The following is a 25766-nucleotide window of genomic DNA, read 5'->3' as shown; positions in this document are numbered from 1 at the left end:
TCGCAAGGAGTTACAGATACATCAGTATTTCTGACGTATCTGTATGGCGCAAAAGTGACGCATTGCTGGAGGTTGTCACAAAAGTGACGCAACCCCAGCAATGTGTCCTTTCACATGGGTAAAGCCCCATGTGAAAGGGCTTGCGTCAGTCTTACACCTGCTGTGAGGTAGGCGTAAGATTTTGACGCATTTGAGTCCTAGAAGTGGTGCAGTGAAATCAGGTAGATTTCACTGCGTCACTTCTATGACCCTTGCTTGCGTGGGAACACCCCCACCCCCCACATACATTATACCTGGGGCAGGTATAATGTAGCGCAGGAGTTTACAAAGTGACGCAACAAGGCGCAATTTTTACACTGCTGGTGCGTCACAAAAAGTGACCCACCAGTGGTGCAAAAGTGACGCAAGGGCTCATAAATGAGCCTCCTGGACTTAAGGCCCCTTATGGAGTTTAGTTTATACTATTTTACCTGCTGCCATATTTCTCCTTCTGTGGGTTAAAAGGTTTAGTGGTGCAACTCTGTCAAACAAGAGAGGGGGGGGGGGGGGTGATTCTACAATCACTAACCAGCAGCGAGTAGTGCTTTACATAGCACCAGTTGCATTACATGAAGACACATTCATTTTTTGTTAGGCACGGGGAGATTAAGTTATTTGCGTAGAATCACAGGATCAGCATCATTGCCGCGACTCGAGCCAATGCGGTAAGTCGTGAGGGGGTGACACCATGAATTACCCGCACCGGGTGGCATCAACCCTAGTGACGTCACTGCGTCTGATGGTTTTTGTGATTACTGAGTAAGAAAGTGCAAGGTTTCCTGTTTTACCTGTGGTAGCTGTAGTTAACTTTTACTGTCAGCGGCAGGAAGCTCGCATTACTTCTGCAATACAACCCAACAGAAACTGATGAGTTCTTTCACTGGAGAAAAAACGCAGGGCAGCTAAAAAAACGGAAAGCCCCAGCCTTATTTACATGGAAGATACAGTGGAGAAAAGCTCTGAAGAGCTCCCAGTGTCCATGAGGCAGGAATGCTCCCAAAACATTCATAACGTCATAGAGAGCTCAAGTGGGAGAGGCTGTCTTTTGATGATGCCAGGTTGTTTCCAGCTCCCATGGTTGTTCCTATCCTGGTGTATATATTACTTAAAGCAGTCTTTCTGTACCTCTTTACGCATTCCATAATGGATTTCAGTGAGGCTCATGCACAGGCGATTTCAGGGAGGCATAGACAAACGGGCAGGCACAAACATAGGGGACGCAGCAGTATACCATTTGTAAGCTTCCCTCTGACGTTGGGGAGGCACAAATAGTTAGAATACTACACTTTTGCTGCTCCTTTAGAATGGCCAGGAGAACCTTTGGTTGGAAATCTCACATATGTAATACTGCTGTGTGTGGATAGCAAGTAATTCTGTTGCCACCGTGTGGACCTGGATGCAGCCAGCAATTATAGTTGAGTTGTCCATTGTTTCTTACATTTTTGTACAGTGGTGTAGTATATGTGATTTAAATTTGAGCTTTCAATTTCATAACGTATAGCATATTCATGTTTCATTTCATAAAGCTTTATTTGGAACAAAGAACAATGTCCATAAAAGCACATTAAAAAAAGACATTTAAGACAGTGTCCAGAGTTAAAAACAAAACAAAATAAACAGGCAAGGGGTTAATAAATAGTTAAAAACTCATACTTTTCCTTGCATTGATTGCCTTAAGGAGAAAGGTAGCCGTAAAAAAGCACACATCTGGATGATGAAGGTTAAAAAGCAGTTTCATGGTGTCATTTACAGTCCTGAGTCCAAATTTCACAAATATAGGTTTTAAATAAACAATTCGCAAATACCTATGCAATTGACACAACAGAAGAAAGTGCATAGTGCTTTGTGCTGAGGTATTATCACATGGACATGGTCCAACCGGGTGCTTCTTCTGGGAAGGGAAAGCCACCAGATTGTGGACAATCCCGATCCTTAATCTTGTTAATACAAACCGGTGTGATGTTCTAGTCACTTGGGTCAGATATGGTTGGTAGCCCTCAAATTCATTCAAACCATTATATGACACACAGGTGGATAGGTTGCCACTATTTCTAAGCCGCCGCTCAGAAAGAAGATTCAAGAAGGACTTCTTCATTTCGGATTTAGATAAATCAGAGGCCCCGCAGTTGTCTGATTTAATATCGAGGCCATAGATCGCCTGGAAACTATCTAAAGTGTATTTAATCCATGGGATCTTAAAATGATTATCCATAGAGAGGCAGTCATTGATGATGGCTCTACATAGAGATGTTTCTTCTTTTATCCAGATTGATCGCCATAACATAAGGGGTCTAAGGAGAATCAAATCGTTAAGATGTTGAATACCGAGTTCTCTGTGTGCTAGTTCATTAGAGGCAAAATTAGGTAGACACAGGAGTCTTTTTAAAAAGACGTTCTCCTCCACTTGTAAGCTCCCGGCAGGGGTACAGCCCCATACCCCGGCGCCATACAAAGCGGTAGAGAGACATCTAGACTGAAATATTTTAAGCATGTCTCTAACCCGCCTATCCCCTAATTTAGTGGCTGATGTAAACACTCCATAAGCACTCTTTGCCATCTTGGCCCTCATATTTTAATGCTCGCTAATTCAGCTATTATTATTAGAAAATGTGATACCCAGGTATGAAAAGTTTTCAGTTTTTTTAACCTTATGTCCATCAATAAAATAAGAGAATGACTTTCTTTTACGCCCCTGCCCACATTCCATAATATAGGTCTTAGATGTGTTAATCACAAGCTTTCTCCCTTTTATAAACTGTAAAAACCCATCTATCAGGCGTTGGAGACCTATCGGGGTGCGAGACAATAAAACAGCGTCATCCGCGTAAAGTAATACCGGGACGCTAGCATCATTAACTTTGGGGGCATCTGCTGCAATGGATTTTAGGACGGAGTCCACTTCATTAATAAAAAGGGTAAAGAGCAAGGGGGCAAGAACACACCCTTGTCTAATACCCCGCCCTATCCTAAACTTGGTTGTACACTCACCATGGGTACCGTATTGTACACATGTACGTAATTTGGTGTAAAGGCGGGCTAAGAAATAAACTATACCTTCCGGTGCCCCCATCTCAATCAGCTTGGCCCAAAGAATTGCATGGTCCACCAGGTGAAAAGCACTACTCAAATCTGCAAAGCAGAGATAGATACTGCCCGGCGTGGCCTGCGTGTACTTTCCGATCAACAGTTCAAGGTTTAGACACTGTTCGATCGTCCCCCGTCCCTTTCTAAATCCAAATTGACATTCTGCCAGAATGCTATTGGCCTCTACCCATTCCTCCAGCCTAACGAGAAGCACCCTACTCATAACTTTTACTGAAGAATCAAGCAGGGAGATCGGGCGATAGTTCTTCACATCACCCCGGTCTCCTTTTTTGAGAATAGGGATAATGATCAATTCTTCCCAGGTAGGAGGCACCCCATTACACACTGCTGCATTAAACATTTTAGCTAAAATAGGCCCGCATTGTTCTGGAACTAATTTATAAATATCAATAGGCACCCCGTCCAGGCCCTGTGTCTTCCCCCCTTTGCTGGCCCTGATACTATCTAAAACTTCAGTGACAGTAATGTTCAAATGGACGATGGGCCAACAATCCTCCTCATGACCCATAGCTTTGTCCGTGTCATAAATAGAAGAAAAATGAGAGACCCATGTTTCCCTGTTAACCTTTGATGTTAGTTCAGGGACCTTCTCATCTTTAAGAAATGGACTATTCACTGTGGCCCAAAAGAAGGTACAGTTATTGGTTTCGGCTGCCTGGGCCAGGTTATCCCAGGCCTCCTGCTGAAGTTCCAGTTTTCTTCTACTTAGGGTAACCCTATAACTAGCTCTAAGTTTAAGAACCAGGCTCTTATCTCTAGGTTTGGCTGCCAGTGCCCTTTTTAGCTCTTTTAACGCAGAAGTACAAGCTTGGTCAAACCACCCCCTTAGGAGGTCTGCCTTGCGCTTAACTGAGATGGTAAGCTTGCAATCAATGACAAAGTTAATTTGAATAAAATGCCGAATGATTTCGGCAGTGACGTCAACATCCTCAATGATCTCAGTGATTTCTGATAAGCAGCTGTTAATAATAAGATCGGATGTTGTTTCTGCTTTATCCCCTTTCCATCTAAGTCTTGTCCCGTTAGGTCTATGGGGTTCGATGTTGTCAATATGCCCCGTACTAGATGAACTATTCTCTTTCCAGAGAAAGGCCTTTATGGTTAAACAATTATGATCGCTGAGGAAAATATCAACGACTTTCGGGGACGAAATCCAAGGGACAAGGCTAGAGGAAGTACAAATAAAATCAATCACAGTGTTTGCCCCCCGACCTGTAAAAGTGGGGATTATCTCCCCTTGATCATTTTTCCCATTGACCAAGATGTCCATGTCATATGATGCTAGGAGATTATTTAGAGACTCCCCGTATTGATTATGCAGAAAATGGAGATCTCTGTTGCCAAAGCAATTGACAACCCCACATGTATTAAGGTTAGAGAGTGGGCAAACAGACATGTTAAAATCCCCTGCCAAAAACAAATAAAAAAAACCATTGGAACCCGTTATGATGTCATCCAGGGCGCTCGTTAAAGCTTTAACCACCAGCACCCTGGAGCTATCAAAGATGTTATTGTAAAAATTGATCAAAAGAATATTTCTACCCTTCTTCTGGGAGAGCCATAGGATCTGGGCGTGTGCCCCAACTAATACATGTTTTTTTACAATAAAAGGGGTCTTGACAGAGATCAAAACCAAGAGCCCGCCCTTAGCTCTTCCAGAGATGGATACCATAGCAGGTAATTGATAAGAAACAAAACCATTATAACCTTTAAAATCTTTACACCACGTTTCCTGGAAACAGATGATATCAAAAAGTGCCAGAAAATCTGACCACCCCAAACAGTCAGATTTGGACGTTAAACACGCGATATTCCAACTAGCAATATGGCAACTAGAAAATCCAGTTGCCACATTGATATGTTGATTGCCCCGTAAATTAATTATAGGCGGGTTTATAATGCTTTGGCAATCATCTTCCGGTGGAACCTCGTTACATTCCCCTGCTTCTCCCTCCATACTAGCTGTCATACAATCTGCATAGGGCAGGGTTTCTATAGGTATAGGCCCTGAAGTTGTTGCAACGGGTTCTACTCCTGGAAAAACGAAATCCTCACAGGTTAAGCAGGGCGTCAAACCAGAATCCAGTCAATCGTTGGAGTCTAACCCACTTAAACATTGAAAGCGATTGAAGGTAGCTACCTGGGACCCACTCGGCATATTAAACATACTGGGACATTTCGCTCTGCCCCACCTATGATCATTATTGGGCTGGCCAGTATGATGTCTGTAAAAATAGGCCAAGGGTCGGAGTGAAATACCCTGATCGTTAGGTGGGCGAGAAGTGGCTCTGATCAAAGCGGTGGTAGCAAGATGGGGACTTTTAAAGTTAACGATAACACAATCACCCAAAATATCTTTTGTGAAGTGCCTATCCAGTTGGTTCTGGTGGTTACCAGGATCTGGTCTGCCAGAGCAACTGGAAAACCAAATTCACTGTTGAGCCAGGCCACGGTTTTGTTTTTTAACGATTCGTGTGTTTCGTAATTACCATCAGGTCCCTCCTCCCTTACTGGTGGGACATTGGTCAGGACTGCCACATATAGTGCACAGTCAGGTGGTAAATTAGGCAGTGAATAGCCATACCGCTTTTTCTTAGCTACATTAATTCTCTGTGGTTTCCCTGTAGTCAAAGTTGTGGGTATAGTTGGGGGCACAGGGTTAGTAACCACTACCGTATCAATACTTGGACCCCCATTAGGCGACTTCACCGGCTCACAGGTACTACCCTGAGCCGTTTCTACAGATACCATACAGTTATTAGAGCCAAAGTGGGATTGCACAAGCCCTCCTAGCCATTTCAGTTCCCCAGAAACAATATCAAGTTTGTCAAGTAGGGGTTGTATGATTTTAACAAACCTGTCATCAATAATACCGATCAGCATCTCTAACTGCTCAGGTGCTAATTTCAGGTAGGTGTTGTTTGAAGCAGGGTCAGAGTCGTTGATGGTCCCTTCGGGGGTTATATCAATGTTTTTTTTGTTTTTACGATTACCCCCCCGTTTAGACAAGGCAGGCCTACTTGTATTTCTTCCAGACCTTAGGACCCTCTGCACTTTAGGGGCTGGTGAGCAAGATACCACAGAGTCGTTAAGGGTCTCATTCACCGCCGATGTGGACTCTATATGAAGAGATGCTGGCATAATAGGAGTATCTGGGGAACTTATAACACAGCTAACATCCACGGAAGGAGTGGATAGAGGAAAGGATGCCTGAATAGGGATAGGGAGGGTGTCTGGAGAACTCCCTCGTCCTAAAGATTGTCGGCGTTCCTTATTAATTTTGTCTACCACTTTGTCAAGGTAATTGTCAAGAGTGGCTACAACAGCTCGAATATTCCCTCCGTTAGTTTTAGTTATTTTAGATATCCAAAGGTGGCCCTTCCCAGGAGCAAATGAATATGCCTAAATTAAGAATATAGAAATCCGAAAAGCAATAATTATGAAATGACAATTTCCCTAACACATAGGTATCAGAAAAGCAGCCCTTAAAATTTCCATACAATAATTTAAAAGGGAGAAATTCTCTCCAATAAACCCCAATTTGTAAATGAGGTACTATATTGGGAGACTATTCACCATTACTGGGTCAAGTTCACAGTTCAACGTGTCCTCACAGTTCCTGGGGCAGTAGGCCAGGATCCACGGCCCAGCCCAGCCTCGTTCTGTCCCGGACTGTCACAGACTGTCCGCCCTTTGTCCGGGCTTCGTCCGGCTCATCACGCGCGCGTCCCGCGGGTGTGGGAGGTGTTCCTTGCTTATCAAGCTCCTCCGGGCGCGGTGTAACTGGCGTCAGGTGTGCGCCGCCGGGGCACCTGGGGAATGTAGTCCAGCCGTTCCTCTCATGGCGTTGGCGGGACACACTCCGGTGCGGCCGTTCCCCTCACGGCGTTGGTCCGGATGCAAAATGCCAGGTAAGTTCTTTCCCCCACAGAGCGCTCGCGCTCTTTGCTTATCAAGCGCCTCCGGGCGCGGTGTAACTGGTGTCAGGTGTGCGCCGCCGGGGCACCTGGGGAATGTAGTCCAGCCGTTCCCCTCACGGCGTTGGCGGGACACACTCCGGTGCGGCCGTTCCCCTCACGGCGTTGGTCCGGATGCAAAATGCCAGGTAAGTTCTTTCCCCCACAGAGCGCTCGGCGCTCCTTGCTTATCAAGCACCTCCGGGCGCGGTGTAACTGGTGTCAGGTGTGCGCCGCCGGGGCACCTGGGGAATGTAGTCCAGCCGTTCCCCTTACGGCGTTGGCGGGACACACTCCGGTGCGGCCGTTCCCCTCACGGTGTTGGTCCAGATGCAAAATGCCAGGTAAGTTCTTTTCCCCACAGAGCGCTCGGCGCTCATTGCTTATCAAGCGCCTCCGGGCGCGGTGTAACTGGCGTCGGGTGTGCGCCGCCAGGGCACCTGGGGAATGTAGTCCAACCGTTCCCCTCACGGCATTAGCGGGACACACTCCGGTGCGGCAGTTCCCCTCACGGCGTTGGTCTGGATGCAAAATGCCAGGTAAGTTCTTTCCCCCACAGAGCGCTCGGCGCTCCTTGCTTATGAAGCGCCTCCGGGCGCGGTGTAACTGGCGTCAGGTGTGAGCCGCTGGGGCACCTGGGGAATGTAGTCCAGCCGTTCCCCTCACGGCGTTAGCGGGACACACTCCGGTGCGGCGGTTCCCCTCACGGCGTTGGTCCGGATGCAAAATGCCAGGTAAGTTCTTTCCCCCACAGAGCGCTCGGCGCTCCTTGCTTATCAAGCGCCTCCGGGCGCGGTGTAACTGGTGTCAGGTGTGAGCCGCTGGGGCACCTGGGGAATGTAGTCCAGCCGTTCCCCTCACGGCATTGGCGGGACACACTCCGGTGCAGCCGTTCCCTTCACGGTGTTGGTCCGGATGCAAAATGCTAGGTAAGTTCTTTCCCCCACAGAGCGCTCGGCGCTCCTTGCTTATCAAGCGCCTCCGGGCACGGTGTAACTGGCGTCAGGTGTGCGCCGCCGGGGCACCTGGGGAATGTAGTCCAGCCGTTCCCCTCACGGCGTTGGCGGGACACACTCCGGTGCGGCCGTTCCCCTCACGGCGTTGGTCCGGATGCAAAATGCCAGGTAAGTTCTTTCCCGTATAGCATATTCATTTGTACGTAAATAATCCACTAATGGCCACAAAAAGGTGGTTTCAGGCAGTGCGTGAAGCAACCTACAAGTAAGGTATTATCCCCAGAAGCATTGTAACAACTTTGACCTCCTGCTGTTTCCGTAGTCTCTCTTAAAATATGATACTTCTCCGTTGTTTATTGAGACTGCATAATAAGGAAGAACAAGCTGCCTGATTGAACGAGGGTGTTGGACACTCTACAGTCCTGTAGTGCACACCGCTTTGATAAGACAAAAGCTTGTTTGTCACTGAGTGGTTTTAAGTTCCCACGGCACTTTGATTACCTCTGCATATTATGGATGTTAAGGTTGATGATTTTATCAATCTGACTTTTTTTACACTTTTGCAGTCATAATGACTTTCTGCTTAAACTATTTTTTTTTAAAACTCCAGTTTTATGTCCCTAGATAGACAAATTCTTTTTTTTCATCACCCTGTGCTGTCATCAAACCCTTGCGGTAGAATGCTTTTTGTGTCCTGAAGTCCTTAGCTGTGACGCCTGCCACTGGATAAAGCTATCCGTTTAGGATTAGAGAGGGCAGGACATATTCTAGTTTTTTTCAGCAGCCTGAATTAAATTGTGAAAATGGTGCGCTCTCATTGATGCGCCTGGTAATACGCCCATGGGTAGGCTGTCTTTATAGAACAAGGTTCTGTACAGTCAGTTGTAGTTTCTGTTTCATATTGACTGTTCTTTAAGCATTTAATCCTACTCCCATTTACTATCCAATGGTAGGGTTCGCAGAGATGATCACTGTTGTATTGGTTAATTCCTCTCTTCTTTCTTTACATCAATGCTCTCTCTTCTGTTCAGCCTGCATGGCTGGAGAATGCTGTATGGTGTCATGGAATGTTGGTGTGTGTGGACTGGTCATGAAATTAACTCACAACAATCACCTCTCCCCGTTTTCAGTCAAATTCCCCCTGCACTGAAAGCAGGCTGAAGCGTAAAACACCTGGCTCCTCTAACATCGTTTATAAGAACACGGAACAGTGGTTCTTATGACATTAAGAAATCTTTGCGCTCCATGAGGGGGAAACAGATGGGCTTAGAATTAGGGGCGGCACTCCATAACATCTTATCGCACTGGCTGACGCAGATGCGCCTGACTCACACAGGGTGGCTACATAGACTGTGGTATGTCCTGGGAATGGAGCAGACACAAGCATTTCTTACCAACTCCACAGCAGGTTTTAACGAGGTCTGGCAACCGATAGTCTCTCTCTGTTGGTGAAAGAGGTGAATGAGGTTACCTGCCCGAGGTACCTCCGCCTTCTCCGACTCACAGCTCCAGCAGATCCAGTCCCGTCGGCATGACCATTACTCTCGCCCCAGTCGGTTGCCAGGCACAGATTCGGAAAGCGGTCCTACGCACACCAGTTCACGGGAGGGCGGGCGGTGGGGGGAGGGGGGTTGAGTTCTGAATTCGTTTTTAACCTGTTCTTTGACATGGCTGTATGCTCAAAGTTTCTCCTGAATACCGATTCTACAGAGACTTTAAGCGCAGAAGCCTCACAGGTACTAAAGGTGCTTTATGTTGTTTCTTTGCTGCATAATGTCAAAAAACCAAAATTAAACCTAAAGACCGGTCTTACTTTACTCTCCTCTTCCTGTCTGTACATGAAAGGAGGAAGTTGACAGTTCCTTTTGCATAGCAGGATCCTCCACTGACTGGCTTAGTACCAGTTATTGTCCACCCCAAAACATGTGTCATTACATACAGGGTGTGTGACTATGTTAAGAAATCATACAGTCAGTCAGTCAAAAATGTACTTTATTTGTTTAGTCACAACCATAAAGCATGAATGTACAAATTTCAAATAAAATAGTAATATATAAAAATTATTTTGCTTAAAATATCTTTTCTTATTCCTTAATTAATCACTGTGTTCCGAACCCTGTCTTTAATCTGTTTCTGCTTTTAGAAACTGAGTCTCTACAAAGTTCATGAATTTTACCCCGCGGCATATTAGGATGTTTGAACCTGCGCCCATCCAGCTGGTAACCGCTTGCCTGCAGGTACGGATCTGTAACATGTTAAAAATTGGTTTCAGTAAAGTTCTTCTCTTTTCTTTGGAGGACTCACATGTACACAGGAGGTGGCACAGGGTTTCCGTGTGGTAATCACATAGTCTACATCCTGGTCCCTGTTGTGTGTCCTTCCATGACGGGATCAAGTCTTTTGAGAAATGGTTACCCATTCTAAAGGCCATACATTTTGTTTTTAAGGATAGCCGGAAATGCGCCATGAGGTAGGGTTGTGGTTTTAATCGTTTGTACGAGTTTAAAATGGTCCATGCATGTCGCCGTTTTGCCAAAGTCTTTTTATCTTCTATCAAAGATAGAGCTTTTGTATTTAACTTGCAAATCTTCTTAAAGGATGATTCTTCTGGTTTACTTTTCCAGATCTCCTCTATTTTGAGGGTTTCTAGTGACGCTCGCAAATCATCACCCCATGAGTTGGGTTCCTGTTGGTCATATTGTTTTTTAATTTCTTGCCAACATAAGTTATTTAAAGATCCTATTTCCGCGGATCTCAATTTCCAGCACCATTTCACTAGGACTGCTTTTCTTTGATAAATTTGATTTAGCAAGCCGAATTCCAGCCTTATTTGTGCCGGAGATGATCCTTTGTAAAGGTGAAACACAGATTTGTATATTTTTGTCTGGAGGGTAGTTAGGATGGCTGCTTCTTTCCCATGCCATATTTCCAGAGGGATGGTAAAACTTGGGCTGCCATTACTTTTAGCAGGTGGTCGTATGATGGGCATTGCAATTTCTTTTGGAGGACTCTGTACGCAAAGCTCAATGATTGTGCTTTTGCCGCGATGTTTCTTTTTTGTTCTAAAAGGGACATATTTTTACTTATTGTGACCCCCAGATATTTGTAAGCAGTTGTTTCCTCAATATGTTTGCCTTTTGTGTACCACTTGAAAGATCGTCTGCTAGTGCCCGCCAATCTCACCACTTTTGTTTTTTGGGTGTTTAATTCCAGGCCTTCTCTATCGAAATAGTTTGTTAATTCGGATATTGTTCTTTGGAGGCCTATCGGTGTTTGGCTTAAGACCACAATATCGTCCGCATATTGCAGGAACTGGATACTTTCATTGGCCAATTTTGGCGGGTGTCCATTCACGTTCTGAAGTTGGTCTTTCAGATCTGCCAGATATATGTTAAATAGGCTTGGAGAGAGCACGCAGCCCTGTTTGAGGCCGTTTTTTATTTCTAATTCTGCAGATAATCTTCTGCCGTCTCCAAGCTTTACCTTTGCCCATGTTCCGCTATATAGTGCCATTATTGTTTCAATTAGGGCCGGCGGCAGACCCCAAAGATCAAGTTTTTCCCATAGGCGTTTTCTTGGAACTCGGTCGAAGGCGGATTTCAGGTCTATATAGCAGGCGATTAATCCCGTCTTCCTTTTACCTGCTCCTTCGATTAATAATGACAATGCTGACAGATTGGTTAAACAGCCCATACCTTCCCTAAAACCAGTTTGGAATTTGGGTACTATTTTCTTGTCATTTATCCATTGTCGTAGGAGATTCAATATGCAAGATGAAAAGAGCTTTGCCTCCACGTCGATTAAAGCTATTAATCTATAATTTCCGGGTTCCATTCTGCATCCATTTTTGTGTATTGGATGGAAGATGTTGCCTTGCCAGGACTGTGGAATCTTTTTTCTTTTGTGAACGTAGTTGAATAGCGGTGTCAGGTATTTTGCCCAAAAATCAGGGTCATATTTGAATAAGGCATTTGGCATTCCATTTGGGCCTGCTGCTCCTTCTGCTTTCATTTTTCTTATTAGGGCGGTTGTTTGTTTAATAGTTGTCAGAGGTGCCTGTTCCTCTTGGTCAGTGCAGTCTTGCTGATCATTCTTCCTTTGTCCAAAATCTGTTTCTTTTTGGTCTTGAGTTATTTTAAGGTCTTGATTTATTTCTTTATTATTTGGGTCACTATGGATGTTGTATAGACTATCGATATAAGCGGCCCATGTTGTTTCGCTTATTCCTATGTTGTATTGCCCGCCCGCTCCTTTTGATAATTTATTGATTATGTTCCAAAATTCTCCACTGTTTGGCAGCTTACTTGTTCTTAATAGGTCTTCCCAGATTTCCTCTGTGTGCGATTTTTTCGCTTTTCTGCAATCCTCTTTATATTTTTTTCTCATTTTTTGTATATCATTGTTATCTACTTCTTTTCCTAACCTTTTTTCTGCAGCCTTTATTCTTAATTTTTTCGCAATTTCCCTTTTTTTGTCTCTTAGTTTAGTGTTGTACCACTGCTCGTTGTTTGCTTTGTATCCATAATTTGCTGGTATGTTTACCGAAAATTTTCCTAACACAAATTTATGTAAGTTCTCCCATTTTGTTGTGGGTGATTGATTTTCAATGGGCTCCATATAAATTTCATGTTCAAATACTAAGTCCATTATCTCCTTTTTTGCAGGGCCCTTACATTTGATTTTCTTCAGTTTGTGTATTTCCGGAATTGCGGTGAGAAATTCTATTTGTGTTTTCTCTTCGATGTTTTTCCTCATTATGGTCTCTTGTGGGAAATTATCACTCTCCGGTCGTGTTCGTATTTCAAAATGGGCTACGTTCTTTTTTAGTTCGTTGCTTGTTAGGGTAAAATCAAGTGTGGAGTTCTTTTTTCCACTGGAGAAGGTGGTTTTGGCGGGTTGGTCTCCCTCCATGTTTCCATTTAGGATTGTTAAACCTAGGGATTCCAGTTCACTGCATATCTTATGGATTTTATACTTGTTCTGGTTAGCTTTTATTAAATTGCAGTTGAAATCTCCGGAGATAAATATCTCGTGGGACTGATTAGTTTTGTGTAAGGTTTTTATCAGATTTATTAGTGTTAGAGCTTTTTTAATTTTTGTGACTTTGTCTGGATGAATATATAAATTTATAATTAGTAGTTTCCATCCTGGACTCTTTTTACTTACTTTAGTTTCTACTTTGATCACTTGTATCCAGTTCTCCCCTGAATCAAGCAGTTCAGTTTTCCAGTTTAGGTAATTCGTAATAAAAATGGACAGACCTCCCCTTGGGTGTCCATACTTTGCAAATTTTTCTGCCATTGTATGATATTCCTCATATCCCATGATTTGCTTTGGGGTTACGTTCCATGTTTCCTGGAGTAGTATGATTTCAAATTTACTCAGGTAGTCTATTGTCTCTTGGTCTTGGGACATTTCTTTAAAACCGTGTACGTTCCACGAGCAAATATTTATTTTTCTTTCTGGTTTTGAGGTTATATTGGTGTTTTGCCTTTGGTTTTTTTGTACTAAATTACCTACATCAGGATCGATGAGTGTTTAGTGTCTGTGCTAACCAAAACCAATCTTTATGTTCATTCAGATCCTGGTACTGCTGCTTTGTTTTTATGCTACTCAGGTCTTGTTCAGTAATTGATTTGTTTCTTGCTCCCTTCAAGATTGTATGCGTTTTTTCATTTACATTTTTAGGTTGTGAAATCTTATTATTTAATAGGGGGAATGGATATTTTATTGGAGTTTGACGCTCTAAAGTTATTCCCCATCCTGTGAAATGTGTCCGAGTCGCAAAGATGAGCTCTGCTATTTCTTTAGAAGCCCAAGTGGTGCTGCTTATTTCCGTATCCTTATCTTTTTTTCCTTGAATGAATTCTACTGATTTCAGGTCGCTTGTTGTTATTCCCCTTAGTTTCGGTATCTCTTTGATTAATCTCAGAATATTTCCCCTGTTCAGCGTGTCCGAATTGCCTTTTGTTTGATATTCCGGTTTGAACATTAATTTACATTCTGTTTCCGTGCTTTCTGTTTCGAGATGTTGGGTTTGATAAACTCTCCTTTTTCCCTCTATTGGGTCAAATCGAATGTACGTTATTTCATCGTTCCGACAGAGCGTAGCTGATTCCGGTCGGATATGATCTACCGAAGATGCTTCTTTTAGGGGGTTCGTTACTTCTCGACCTGTTTGTATATTGCTTTTGTTTCGCCCTGGTTTGTCATTTGGCTCAAATTCGTTATTGTCTCTGCAAGTTCTTCCTTTATTTCCTACTGTGATGATCAGACCTATATTGGGTTCCCTCGCTTGATCTGCCTGTATTTTTTTGATTTGCTCTTTTTCCATTTTTTTCAGGTTATATGGTGATTTTCCTCTTATGTGCCAATTTGACCCTTTATGAGCCGATGTATCATATTCCCTTTTTTGCGCGTTTTCCTATGTTTTTTGTTGTTCTATGGCCTCACTATGATTTGTTTTTAATGTCTCAATTTCATCATTAACTTTGTTTGTATTTGATTTTTCCTCGTCTTTTGATTTTCCTTGTATACTTGCTATTGTTTTATTCTGCTCTAGAAATTTTGTTTGTTCTTCGGCTTTTTATATGTTTTTTTCTTTATTTCCATCTTCTTTGGTAGAAATATCTGTGATCTGGTCTATTGGGGCCCCTTTCTTCTTTTGGTCAAAAATGGCAAAGAGTTGTTTTACCTGTTTACTGTTAGTAGCATTTTTTCTTGCTTTCCTTGCCCGTTTCCGCTGTCTTTTGGTTTGGGGCTCTGCCGTGCCCGATGAACCCATTGTTTTATTTTCTTCCGGACCTCTCTTTGTTGGCTCATTTTCTTCTGTGTCGTTTTGAGTTTTTTCTTCTTCGACGGTGTGAGTTGTTCTATTTTGTTTTCCGATTTTTTTGGCCTCATCTATGGGATTATCACTTTTATCTGTTTTTGAGTATGTTACTGCTAGTATTTCTTTCAGGATGTCTGGTAGAGATGCTAATTTATCTATTATATCCTTGCAGACGCAATTTTGTTCTGTTAATTTCTCTTTCCATTGTTTTTCTTCCTCCATTTCTTTTACGAGGTATAGCGAAATTTTGTCCAATTTCAAATTTATTCCCGCTATATGAGATGCAATTAGGTGCATCAAATCTACCTGCACGTCAAGTTTGTTTGATTGAAAGTTCAGCGCATTGATTGCTTGTTGTAAGCTTTTTAGTAGAACATCCCCCCAGAGTGCGAATTTTACTTTGATTTACTGTACCCCTGTTGTCCTGTTTACACTCTCTGAGGAAGAAATAGTTATAGGATGTTCTTCTTTTGTCGTATCTTTTGCTATGTTGGAAACCTGGCGCTTACTAGTAGATTGTCTAATTGGGCTTGATGTAAGGATTATTGGAGAAGATGTTGGCTTCCTTTTGTGTCCATTTCCGTTTCCATTTCCGATGCTTTCGGAATGTTCCAGTTTTCTCAAGTTTTCGAGACTCGGTTACATTGGTTCAGCTTCCTTATGTGTGTTTTCTTCGAGCATTCTCCGAAGTTCTGTTTCTTCGAAGATCGAAAATGATTTAGACCACTCAATCTTTTGCGCGCTTTTCTGCAGATTTGTTTGGGATCCTAAATTGCTTTGATTTATGAGTACTGGGCTATTTTCGTTAGCCTCATTTGAAGTTTTATTTGGTGTTAACTTTGTTTGATTGAAGGGTGCGTGAATTTGTGCCGAGGTTTTTATCAGCCAATTTTTTATTGTCGATTTTTCTTTAAGATTGGGGCTCATACTTATTTCTGATTCGTTTCTCATCTTACGTTTTTTACGTGGTGTAGTCAAGCGGGTTGATTTTTTTGGGTTTTTTTCTCCGTTGCTTGTGGTATACGTTGCTGCCCCTTGCTCTTTTAGGAACTGAAATTTGAACTTCAATTTTTCACCCCCAAACTTAAAAGATTCGGCCATGGGAATATGTGCCTGGTCAGATAGTTCGTCATTAGTTGACTCTTCTAACTTGCTTTTGTTCCCTTGTTCCTTTTTTCCTTTTACAGCCAGCCTTCTTTTTACTTTCTGTATTCGAGTCTGTCGAATTTTTCCTGACCGCATATTTCAAAATGCAAATTTTACCTGGAAGTTCTCCCTTCCAGCTCGTATATTGCTTTGTCTTTCCCAAAACTCCCCAAGCCCGTCTGCCGCTTTGCGACAGCTGCCGTCGGGGAAGTACACGTGGAAATGTGGTCAGGCGTTGAGTGGGTGGCTTGCTGGAAAAATGGTGAAAACTGGTTCTGTATTTTCTGCAAGTTTGAACTCAGTTTGAATATTACAGTGATCTTTTGCTGATGGTAATTCTCCTCAGATGGTTCCACTAACTCGACCCCCTTTATTGCTTGTCTATCAGAGCGTCAAAAAATGTACGCTCTCGTAGTTGCCACTCTCCACCCCCTTTGCTCCGGCTCCAGAACTTAGTCGACTCTTTCAACCTGCCCCACTGGGTTAGTATCGAAAGTTTTCTGCTTACCCCTCTTTTTCTGGTGTCCCCTTGGACCCTATTTCTTGCTTACTCCTTACTTGTTTTTTTTTTTAGCTTGAGTCCGCAGCTCGCCCTCTGGAACTTTGCCTCTGCCTCTTATGTTGGTTCTGGCTTATCACAGCTCTCAAGTTTTCTCCGAGTTGCTGCTCCTTATGGCTCGTGATTCCTCATAACTCCTTCAGCCCCTTGCAACTCACAACCCAGCTCACAGCCCCGGATTTCGCTTGGCTGCTCCACCGGCCTCTCAAAATTCCGAACGTTTTCCTTGCTATTCCATGTAATTAAGACCTTGTGGATTTTTCGGGGGGGGGGGGGGTCAGGAGAACTGCTGGTATTACTGCCCCCTTTATCTCAAATGGCCGTTTTTTTTACCAGCTCAGCGGGCGGGGCCCCCCCCGGGTGCTGCCGAGCGCCTGATCCCAGGGTCCGCCGGCTCCTGCCTGCCTCCCGCGGCGCCTAAGCAGGTTCCCTCAGTCCTTAACGTCCTACCGAGCCTCTCGCCCTTCCCCGGCTCGGCTCTTCACCTCCGCCCTAAGCCACTTGGGGAGCACTTGGGAAGCGCTTTTGCTGAAATTCGTCTTCTCAGTGAGACGCTTTTTCCAGCTTGAACTTCTTACTTCTTACTTCCGGGCGTCTCCATTATGCCTCCGTTATGCCCCCGTTGTAGCTCTGTTCTAGTGCACCTCCGAGAGCCGAGCATCCGCGGCCAGTTCCTGGTTGACTTCACGGCAATTCTGTTGAAAAAAGAGGCCGCAGACGCCGCCGTTACTGCTCCTCTCCTCTGTCCCACCGTTCGAGCTCTCTGGCACTCTGCACGGACCTGCGCTCGTGATCGCCCTCTGCTGACTGCAAAATGCCTAAGAAATCATACCATCCCGTAAAGTTCAAGTGACTATTGTACGACCTTGTGCTGATTTAAGCAGGCCAAGGAGATCCCCACAGGATCTCGTACTGTTGCACATGATTCCAGTGTCTGTATGGCATGATCTTGCATTGGTGTGACTGCGTACAAGGTGATTCTTGTACTTGAACATTTAGCCAAGTGACTGAATGACAGGACCTTGTGCTGATGGTATTTTTGTGCAAAGAATCATTTTGTAAAGGCAGGCCTGCTGACTGTACATACTTTGATTAGTCTACAGTGAAGTCAACCCTTGAACACTTTACCAGCACTTAGATACACTGATAGTCTGACGGTTGTGAGAGTGGTGGTATATAAGTGCTCTCAGTTGTCCTATTTTACCACAAACATTAATATCTTTAATTGCGAATGTAATATATTCAATAATATGCTGCATAACTAAACACTTATAAGGTCCCAAAGGCGAGACCTATTGTGTGTGGAAACTCCTTCACTGGCAAACTATAGTTAAGCGTTGTAGGATCCGCACTGATAGTGATAAATGTAGAATATTTCATAACAAACAAGAAACTATCGGTCGAGGAAACGAAAAAATCGGACAGCAACAGACTAAAAAGGACTGAATCCCATCAGCACACCGTGGTGGCAAATTTAAGCATCAGGGATATCCTCTTAACTGCAAATCCGAGTGCAGCCAGGGGCTACACCCTTCTCAACATGGGAAGGGAGATCACAGATGTCTTCATCAGTGGCCTAAGATGGTATCCATTGGGGTCCCAAAAATGAGGAGATAAGATTCTGATTTAAGAGGGTTGATGATGATAATTGCAGTGCATGTAGATGAATGTGTAAAGAGGTGAAATTTAAAATTGACTACCCGGATACTGAACAATTCTAATAAGCGCTATCCTGGTGTCAAACATAAAAACAGTGCGTATACAGTTTGAAAAAAATAACTGTAAAAAGTCCACAAGGATGACAGGTCTACATGGTTCAGCCTATGGATTCTCTAATCATCAGGACCTAAACAGATGAAATCGCTACTGCAATGTAGTGCTTTAAATGTGTGAAAACTAAATACAAAGTCTCAAAAGTAAGTGATTGGTTCAATACAACCTACAATCACCTGTGTATCCTGAAACCAGTTGAATATCACAGGAGTATTGGACCCATTCCTAAAGAAACACAAAATGCATATTTAACTATTAAAGACCAAACAAATGTCAGTTGCCGTCAAAATCTATATAATCTTGACATTACTATTATGATGATGTCGATATATTTTATTATATATATCAAGTACCACTAGGTGTACATGTCACATGAGGTATTTTACAAAATGTTGTCGCACTTACCCGTCTCTATGTGAGGGTACTCCTCACCTCACCTGGCATCCGCTCAGGTAATGAGGAACCGCTCTGTATTACAGGTGAAAACATAAAAAGCCACAATCAGAGTAAAAAATCTATGAACAGTGACTACCTATCATATTTACAAGACATTGTCACGCATAATTCTGACCAATGGCAAAATCCAGGAGCCTCTGATTACCAAATGGAAAAATGTTATGTTATGTTATGTTAAATATGCTTATAGAGCGCATGGCTGCCCCAGCAACGGGGCGTCCCAGCGCTTGCGGACAGCCGGGCAGAAAGTCACGGCAGGAGGGATCGGGCACTGTAAAGCAGCCTAAGTCTCATCCCCTTGGAGGGAGGTAAACAGCCAGGTTTTAATATATTTCCGGACGTGCCAGTGATTTTGGATGGCATGTGCCTCCATAGGGATAGAATTCCAGAGGGCCGGGGCAAGAGACCTAAAAGATCGACCGCCTGCCCTGCTCTTACGCACTCTAATGGTGCGAGCGAGATGGAGATCAGCAGAGCGTAGGGCCCGAGTAGGAACATAGGGGGTACACAGGTCCTGCAGTATCTGAGGGCTCTGGCCGTGTAGAATTTTGTGGGTGAGACAAAGGGTCTTGAATTTGATTCTTTGTTTCACCGGCAGCCAGTGCAGTCGGCGAAGGAGGTGAGAGGTGTGGCAGTATTTGGGTAGAGCAAAGAGGATGCGGGCCGCTGCATTCTGGGCCCTCTGGAGTCTCTTGATAACCGCCTTGTTAGCGCCCAATAGAAGGCGGTTACAGTAGTCTAGATGGGAAAGGACCAAGGACTGGACAATGACTTGGCAGGTAGGCGGCTCAAAGAAGCCTAAGATGGGCTTAATGCAGCGTAGACGGCCAATACAGGTGCCCGCGACCTTTTTTGCATGAGATTCAAAGGACAGAGAATTGTCCATTAAGACACTCAAGTTCTTGACAGCCTCTTTAGGGGTGGGGGAACGGCCCTTAGAAGAGGGCCACCAATGATGGTCCCACTTCTGCGTGCCGCCTCCCAGCCAGAGCACCTCCGTTTTGGAGGAGTTCAGCTGAAGGCAATTGTCCATCAACCAGTTGGAAATTGCCAGAACATCATCCTGGAATTAAGCATGGTCAGGTATGGCAAAAATGTGTATCTATGTGTCTAAACATGCAACCCTAAGTAGTATACTCCTGTGTCTAAAACCACAAGAAAAGGGATACCTAGCCTGTATGGGTGTCTCCATAGACAAATGTTGATACTGTATAAAATATCACTATGTGTCTCAGTGTGCCAAATGTGCTTAAAGACGGCTTTTAAATGTCCAATCTACCACGTTGCATACATTGCAGCAGAAAATTTTGTGGTGGTATTGTCATTTTGATTACTTAAAGGTTTGTTTTACATACAACATTGCTACCATTCTATTATTTGTATTTTTCTGACACAGCACACAATTGTGCTTATTATTATGACCAAAATAATTATTTTTTTATTTTCCAGATTCATTTTCACAGAAAGTGAAGCATTTGCCTGTAATAGAGGAAGAGGTTAGTAGCTGAGATATGTTTTTAATAAGGTGCTGTATATTTCAAATGTAGAGATGGTCTCTTCTAAAATATGCTTTTTTAAACCTTTTTTTATTATATTAGTGTTTTACTGCTTCTTGTTCTCATACAGTAGAGGATGTTTGTATTTTAATTTTAGAAGCATAGATAAGATATTACATAGATTTAAAAGCCTTCAATAGTTTTATATTGGTGAACTTGGAAGTCCCTTGTACTTTTTATCATAGCTATATTAAACTTATTTTAACACAATAGCCTTTCCACCACATTCTTGTGCTTTAACCTCCAATCAATGAGGGTGACAGGCCTAAATCTCCATTGCTGGTGGTTAGCATTGCATTATTTCGCAACTCATCTTATTTAATGGAATTTAATGGGATATCCTGAAATCATCCATTTAAACTAAAGCTTTCTGAATACAAAGTAGGTCAGTTTTAGTTTGATGATATCTGATTTACAGTTGGTACCCTCTCTGATAAGATCTGTATTTATTTATAACCTTCTAAGCAGATCACCAATGTTAGTTTCCAGCTATTGTGGATTTTATGGGCTATAATAACTTAATTGGAAAACAAAGCGACAGAGAAAACTCTTGAGGCTCTTGCACAGGCTACATTTGAAGGGTGCACCAGATGGCAAACTTTTTTTTTTCTAAACAGATTTTATTTTGTTAGCAAGTAGAGTCACTTCATTACGTACAAGAGACTCTTTGTAATAAAAAATAAAGCTTAGTGACGCCTGATCTGTCGACATCTATAATATCAGTTCAGAGTTTATGAGAAAAGAACATAAACATAATGATCTTACACATATTAGCTCTCAACTATTCAACATATTGTGCCATGTCAACCATATCCTTCTGTTTACGGTTCCCCCCTTGACACCACGTCTTTTTCCACCCTGCCCGATGCATAATTATCATCTCCCAGTTTCTGTCGGTTCCCATACTGCGATATCTATTGCCTTTGAGGTGGGGGGCACCAGATAAAGGCCCCTGTATTCTGCCCCTCTTTTCCATATTTTAGGGTGTTTCTTCGGGCAACCCCTGGCTTTGAATATGGGTAGCTCTTGGCCTATACAGAAATCCAGTCCTGTTTTCCAGGCTCCCAATGTAAAAGAGAGCTGGGCTTTTGTTTTCCAGGCTCCCAATGTGAAAGAGAGCTGGGCTTTCCATGCTTTGGCAATGTCTCTTTTGGCTAGGGCAAGGCCCAGGAACAATAAATGGTGTTTATATTGGTTGCCACCAATCCCTTCTGTGATATGGAGTAGTATAAGCCTCCGTGATATAGGTTTGTCCCATCCTAATACCTCAGACAAGTCGTGACCCCTCTCCAGAACTGAGTAAGCGCAATGCATTGCCAGTTTTAATAAATGTACCATTCGCACTGCTGCAGCCCAAGCAGACAGGGGAGGGTCTCAGACCCGCACTCTACAATCTATGTCTGTTAAAATATGCTCTATGCAAATATTTGAATTGGATTATTCTTAGCCGTGAAGCTATTGCGGCTCCACATGGGTATTCCAGCGCCTCCGCCCAGTCATCGTTGTCTAGGGAACCCAGGTCTGTCCACCAAGTCTCCCGAAGTGTAGCCAGTGTGGGTGGAATATTTGTCACTAGGGATTGGTATATTTTAGTTATTTTGAGCTCCCCTAGGTCACCCATGAAAACTTTGGCCTCTATTGGATTAAATTCTGCCAGGATATCTAGATGTGCAACATACGGGGTCAGTGCATGGCGAAATTGGAAATATTTATAGAATTGCAAGTGCGGCATGTCAAATTCCCTCTGAAAGTCTTGGAAGGATTTCAGGGAGCTCCCTCGCATGACAAACCCCAATGTGGAGATGCTTTTATCGTTCCATCCTCTGAACCCAGACAGTGTAGACAGTTGGGGTAAGAGGCCACTTTGCCATAAGGGGTCTCTCCTGTCAGCCGACCCCACCATCCTATTCTGTGCAGAGCAGTGATTGTTTCCATAACCTGAACACCACCCGGAGGCAGTCGTCGAAGTTGCCGTAGTTTATTAAGATATGAATGGGTTCGCCCATCAGCCAGTGTTCAAGGAGGTATGCTGGGTCGCGTCTATCTCCGAACCACCATAGTATCATTGGATGTTGGGGGTGGCTATCGCAGCACAATAAGTTGATAAAAGCATGTTTTAAGAGCAACTCTAGTTGCTCCTTCGGCCCAAAGGATGCGGCACAGCACTCTATTGATCTGACGGAACCAAGCGGGCGAGATCGGGAAGGAGTGATTCTGTATCTGATACAAGAGACGGGGAAGAGAGACCATATTGAAGATGGCCGATTTTCCAAGGATAGAAAGCGGTGGGCGCGACCACGCTTTCTTCTCGGCCTGTGCTTGCACCCACGTGGGGGTGAGGTTTTTGTCTCAGGCTATAGACTGATATGTCGACAAACACCCCAAAGTATTTAAACCCTATTGTTACATCCTTAGACCAGGTACCTATTTCCGTTATACCGCATAGTAGCAAGAGGATCGATTTGCCAATATTCATATCGAGCCCCTAGGTCTCTCCAAAGATCTGCATTATACATACCAGCCTCAGTCCCGTCCTGGGTGGGTCGGTAAGAAAGAAAAGGACTTTGTCCGCTTACAATGCTATACGGTCCGAAATTCCTCTGGACTACTCCAAACCTCTGACCAGCACATTTATTCTAACCCACAATGCCAGTGGTTCCATGGCCAATCCAAATAGGTATGGGGACAGGGGGCATTTTTTTCGACGGGTACCTCCCCCAATAGAAAAGGACGATAGACAGCACCAGCCCCCCGAACCAAGGCTGTAAGGTCTGTGTAAAGCAATTTTACGTATGAGATAAACTGGGCCCTATATTTAAGCGCTGTAGAAGCGCAAACAGGTATGTCCAGCTTAGTGAGCCAAATGCTCGGTCAATCTCAGCTAGTAACAGTGCTGCCGGGCCATCTAGGCGATCGATTGCTGCTGTGGCGTTGTGAGCACGTTGGATATTATGGCAAGTGGCGCAATGGGGGCATGAATCCTGTCTGATCCAGATGAACTTGGTCCACCATTTATGGGGAAATACAATTTGCAAAAGCTTTTGCCAGTTTGGCCTTAAGATTCAACAGTGATATAGGACGATACGATGTGTGTTTATCGGGGGTCTGCCTGGTTTTGAGAAAAGCGCAATCTCTGCGTGTCTCCAGTGTGGTGGGAGTCTTCCCACTTCGAGGGCCTCATTAACCACTGCGAGATAGTGGGAGCCGAGCAGGGACTGAAATATTTTTTTTTATTTGCACGGGAAGCCATTGGGGTCCGGTATTTTACCTGTGTGCAGTTCTCCTAGAGACGCTCCCAGTTGTTCCTTCATCGTAAGGGGATTATCTAATGTTGCGTGAACTGAGGCATTCAGTGCCCTTGGAGGTAGGTCATCTAGAAATCATTGTTTAGTGGATTCAGGTAGTCTATCTTTAGGGGCTTAAAGGTTCCCATAGTATAGTGCGAAACTGGATGCAATGTGAGATGGATCAGTGAGCACTTTTCCTTTTAAGTCACAAATACCAGGTATATTAGGCAGGTGATTAACTTGCTGATCGGTGCCTTGATCTTGATCTGTGGCTCTGTTTCCCTTTAGGTTTGTTAGACTTATGTGTTATTTACCTGGACGACGACCATGAATCGTATTGCGGTCGGGTATGTGGCTTCATTTTCAGTTTTGTCAGTCCATGCAAACACCTCCTCCATTGTTTCAAAAAAGATCGAGCGCGACTAATACATGACCCACACCCGTGCTGAGAACAGTAGAGCATATGTGATTTTCAGGTTGCGCAAACAGGCCATAGCCGCTGTGAAGGACTACCGGCGTTGCTGTACCATTTTGGGATAGTCCGAAAAGATTAAGATGTGATGTGAGGCATACCAGAGTTGGTCGGTTAATCTGGCATGTTTTAGGATTCCATCCCTGTCGTGGAAATTTAGGATCTTGGCGATTATTGGTTGCGGTCTGGCCCCGTGCAGGGTTTTTGTAGTAGGGCCCGATGGGCGCATTCGATTATAAAGCATGAAGATAAGGATTTTGACGGGAGTCATTCCGTTATCCATGTCGGGATGAACTGTTCCAGTATCGCTGCCCTCGCAGCCCACCGGGAAACCCATGAAACAAAGATTATTTCTGCGAGCCCTTCCATCCACATCCTCTACTCTGGTCTCAAGGCCCCTTGTAATGGAATCCAGGGACAATACCTTTTTTACAGGGATGTGACACAGTCGATATTCTAGTCTCGGCCTCTGTTATTCTGTCAACTGCTTTGCGCAGGTCTTGACTGATCAACATAATGCCCAATCCCACAGCCCCAATCCTGGCCTCCAGGTTGTCTCTGGATTGCGTGTTGGCGGCCATCAATGCAGCATTTTCTGGAATGGCATAGACATGCCCGCTTGATCTGCCGCCGGGGTCCCGGTGCTCATATAGCGGTCCATTTTGCTTTGTTTGGTTCCCTGTGGCTTATCCCATATCATCTTTGGTATATGTATGAGGGTGCTTCCAATAATAGGGCACTCCTCAGTTACCTCAGACGGGAGGAATCCCCAGACCAGCATGCAGTAGAATCCAAAGTGGGCCAGCGGCTGCAGCAATGTCCAAGGAGGCTCTGTCTAACGTATCTGGGGCACAAACCTCGCCTGAAGGCAGGAGAGAAGGCAAGCCACACCAGGACCTGGACTGCTTGCCTCTGTGCATGGGCACTGGTTACGTCGGTCCGCACTCGTGATCTTCTGTCTCCCCTGCAGCTCCGGGGGGGGAGGGGGAGGGGGGGGCAGCAGAGGCCGGTCGCACCCTCCGGGACAGTCCAAGTCGGGTCCCAAGCCCTTCTGCTGGTCCTTCAGAGCACCATGGTCACTCCACTGCCGGGGCTGTCCTCCCCGCTCAGATCCACACCACGGAGGCCCCAACCGCTCTCTGTTGTATGTAGGCTGCACCTGACGCGGGCCTCTTATTCCAACAAGCGAGGCCGGAAAAAGGGGGGGGGGCTAGAATTGCGAACGGGTGGCCAGCAGGGATCCAGGATATATGTCTCTGGTCCGCACGACACTTAAATGAGTGACGTCCCTCCTCTGTCGTCTAGCCTGTGTGCCTCCGCTCCGCGGGCGGTTTGTTTCCAGAAGCAGTGCCGGCCGTAGCACTCCCTGGATCCCGCTCCTCTTGCCGTAGGTCCCAGCACCAGTCCGGTGTGCCCCGCTTCAGCCCCCCACCAAGCAGCCTGGACCCGCCTGTGCAGGCCGATGTCAGATCTGTGGCTGCCTTTGACTCGCAAGCTGAGGCGGGGAAACGGCTGTCTCACTGCCGCGCAGGTCCAGGACTCTCCGCTTGACCTCCGCAGCGATGTTCCTGCTGGGGCGTGTTGCTTTAGATTTGGCAGTCTCGGCCACTTTCAAGGAGTCAAGGAATG

General features: G+C 44.6%; 1 protein-coding gene across 12 annotated transcripts in view; it reads left to right on the top strand.

The window, feature by feature from the left end:
- SYCP1 (synaptonemal complex protein 1) overlaps window positions 1-25766 on the top strand; it is a 6803167-nt gene that overhangs the window by 761398 nt on the left and 6016003 nt on the right. For all 12 annotated transcript variants that reach the window (XM_078644363.1, XM_078644366.1, XM_078644361.1 and 9 more), the window contains one exon: window positions 20272-20318. In XM_078644363.1, coding sequence (XP_078500489.1) covers window positions 20272-20318 — 47 coding nt within the window. The remainder of the gene's footprint in view (window positions 1-20271; window positions 20319-25766) is intronic.

This window comes from Lissotriton helveticus, chromosome 5_1 (genome assembly GCF_964261635.1).
Source record: "Lissotriton helveticus chromosome 5_1, aLisHel1.1, whole genome shotgun sequence".
Classification (NCBI taxonomy): Eukaryota; Metazoa; Chordata; class Amphibia; order Caudata; family Salamandridae; genus Lissotriton; species Lissotriton helveticus.
This window is presented reverse-complemented; position numbering and strand designations above follow the sequence as displayed.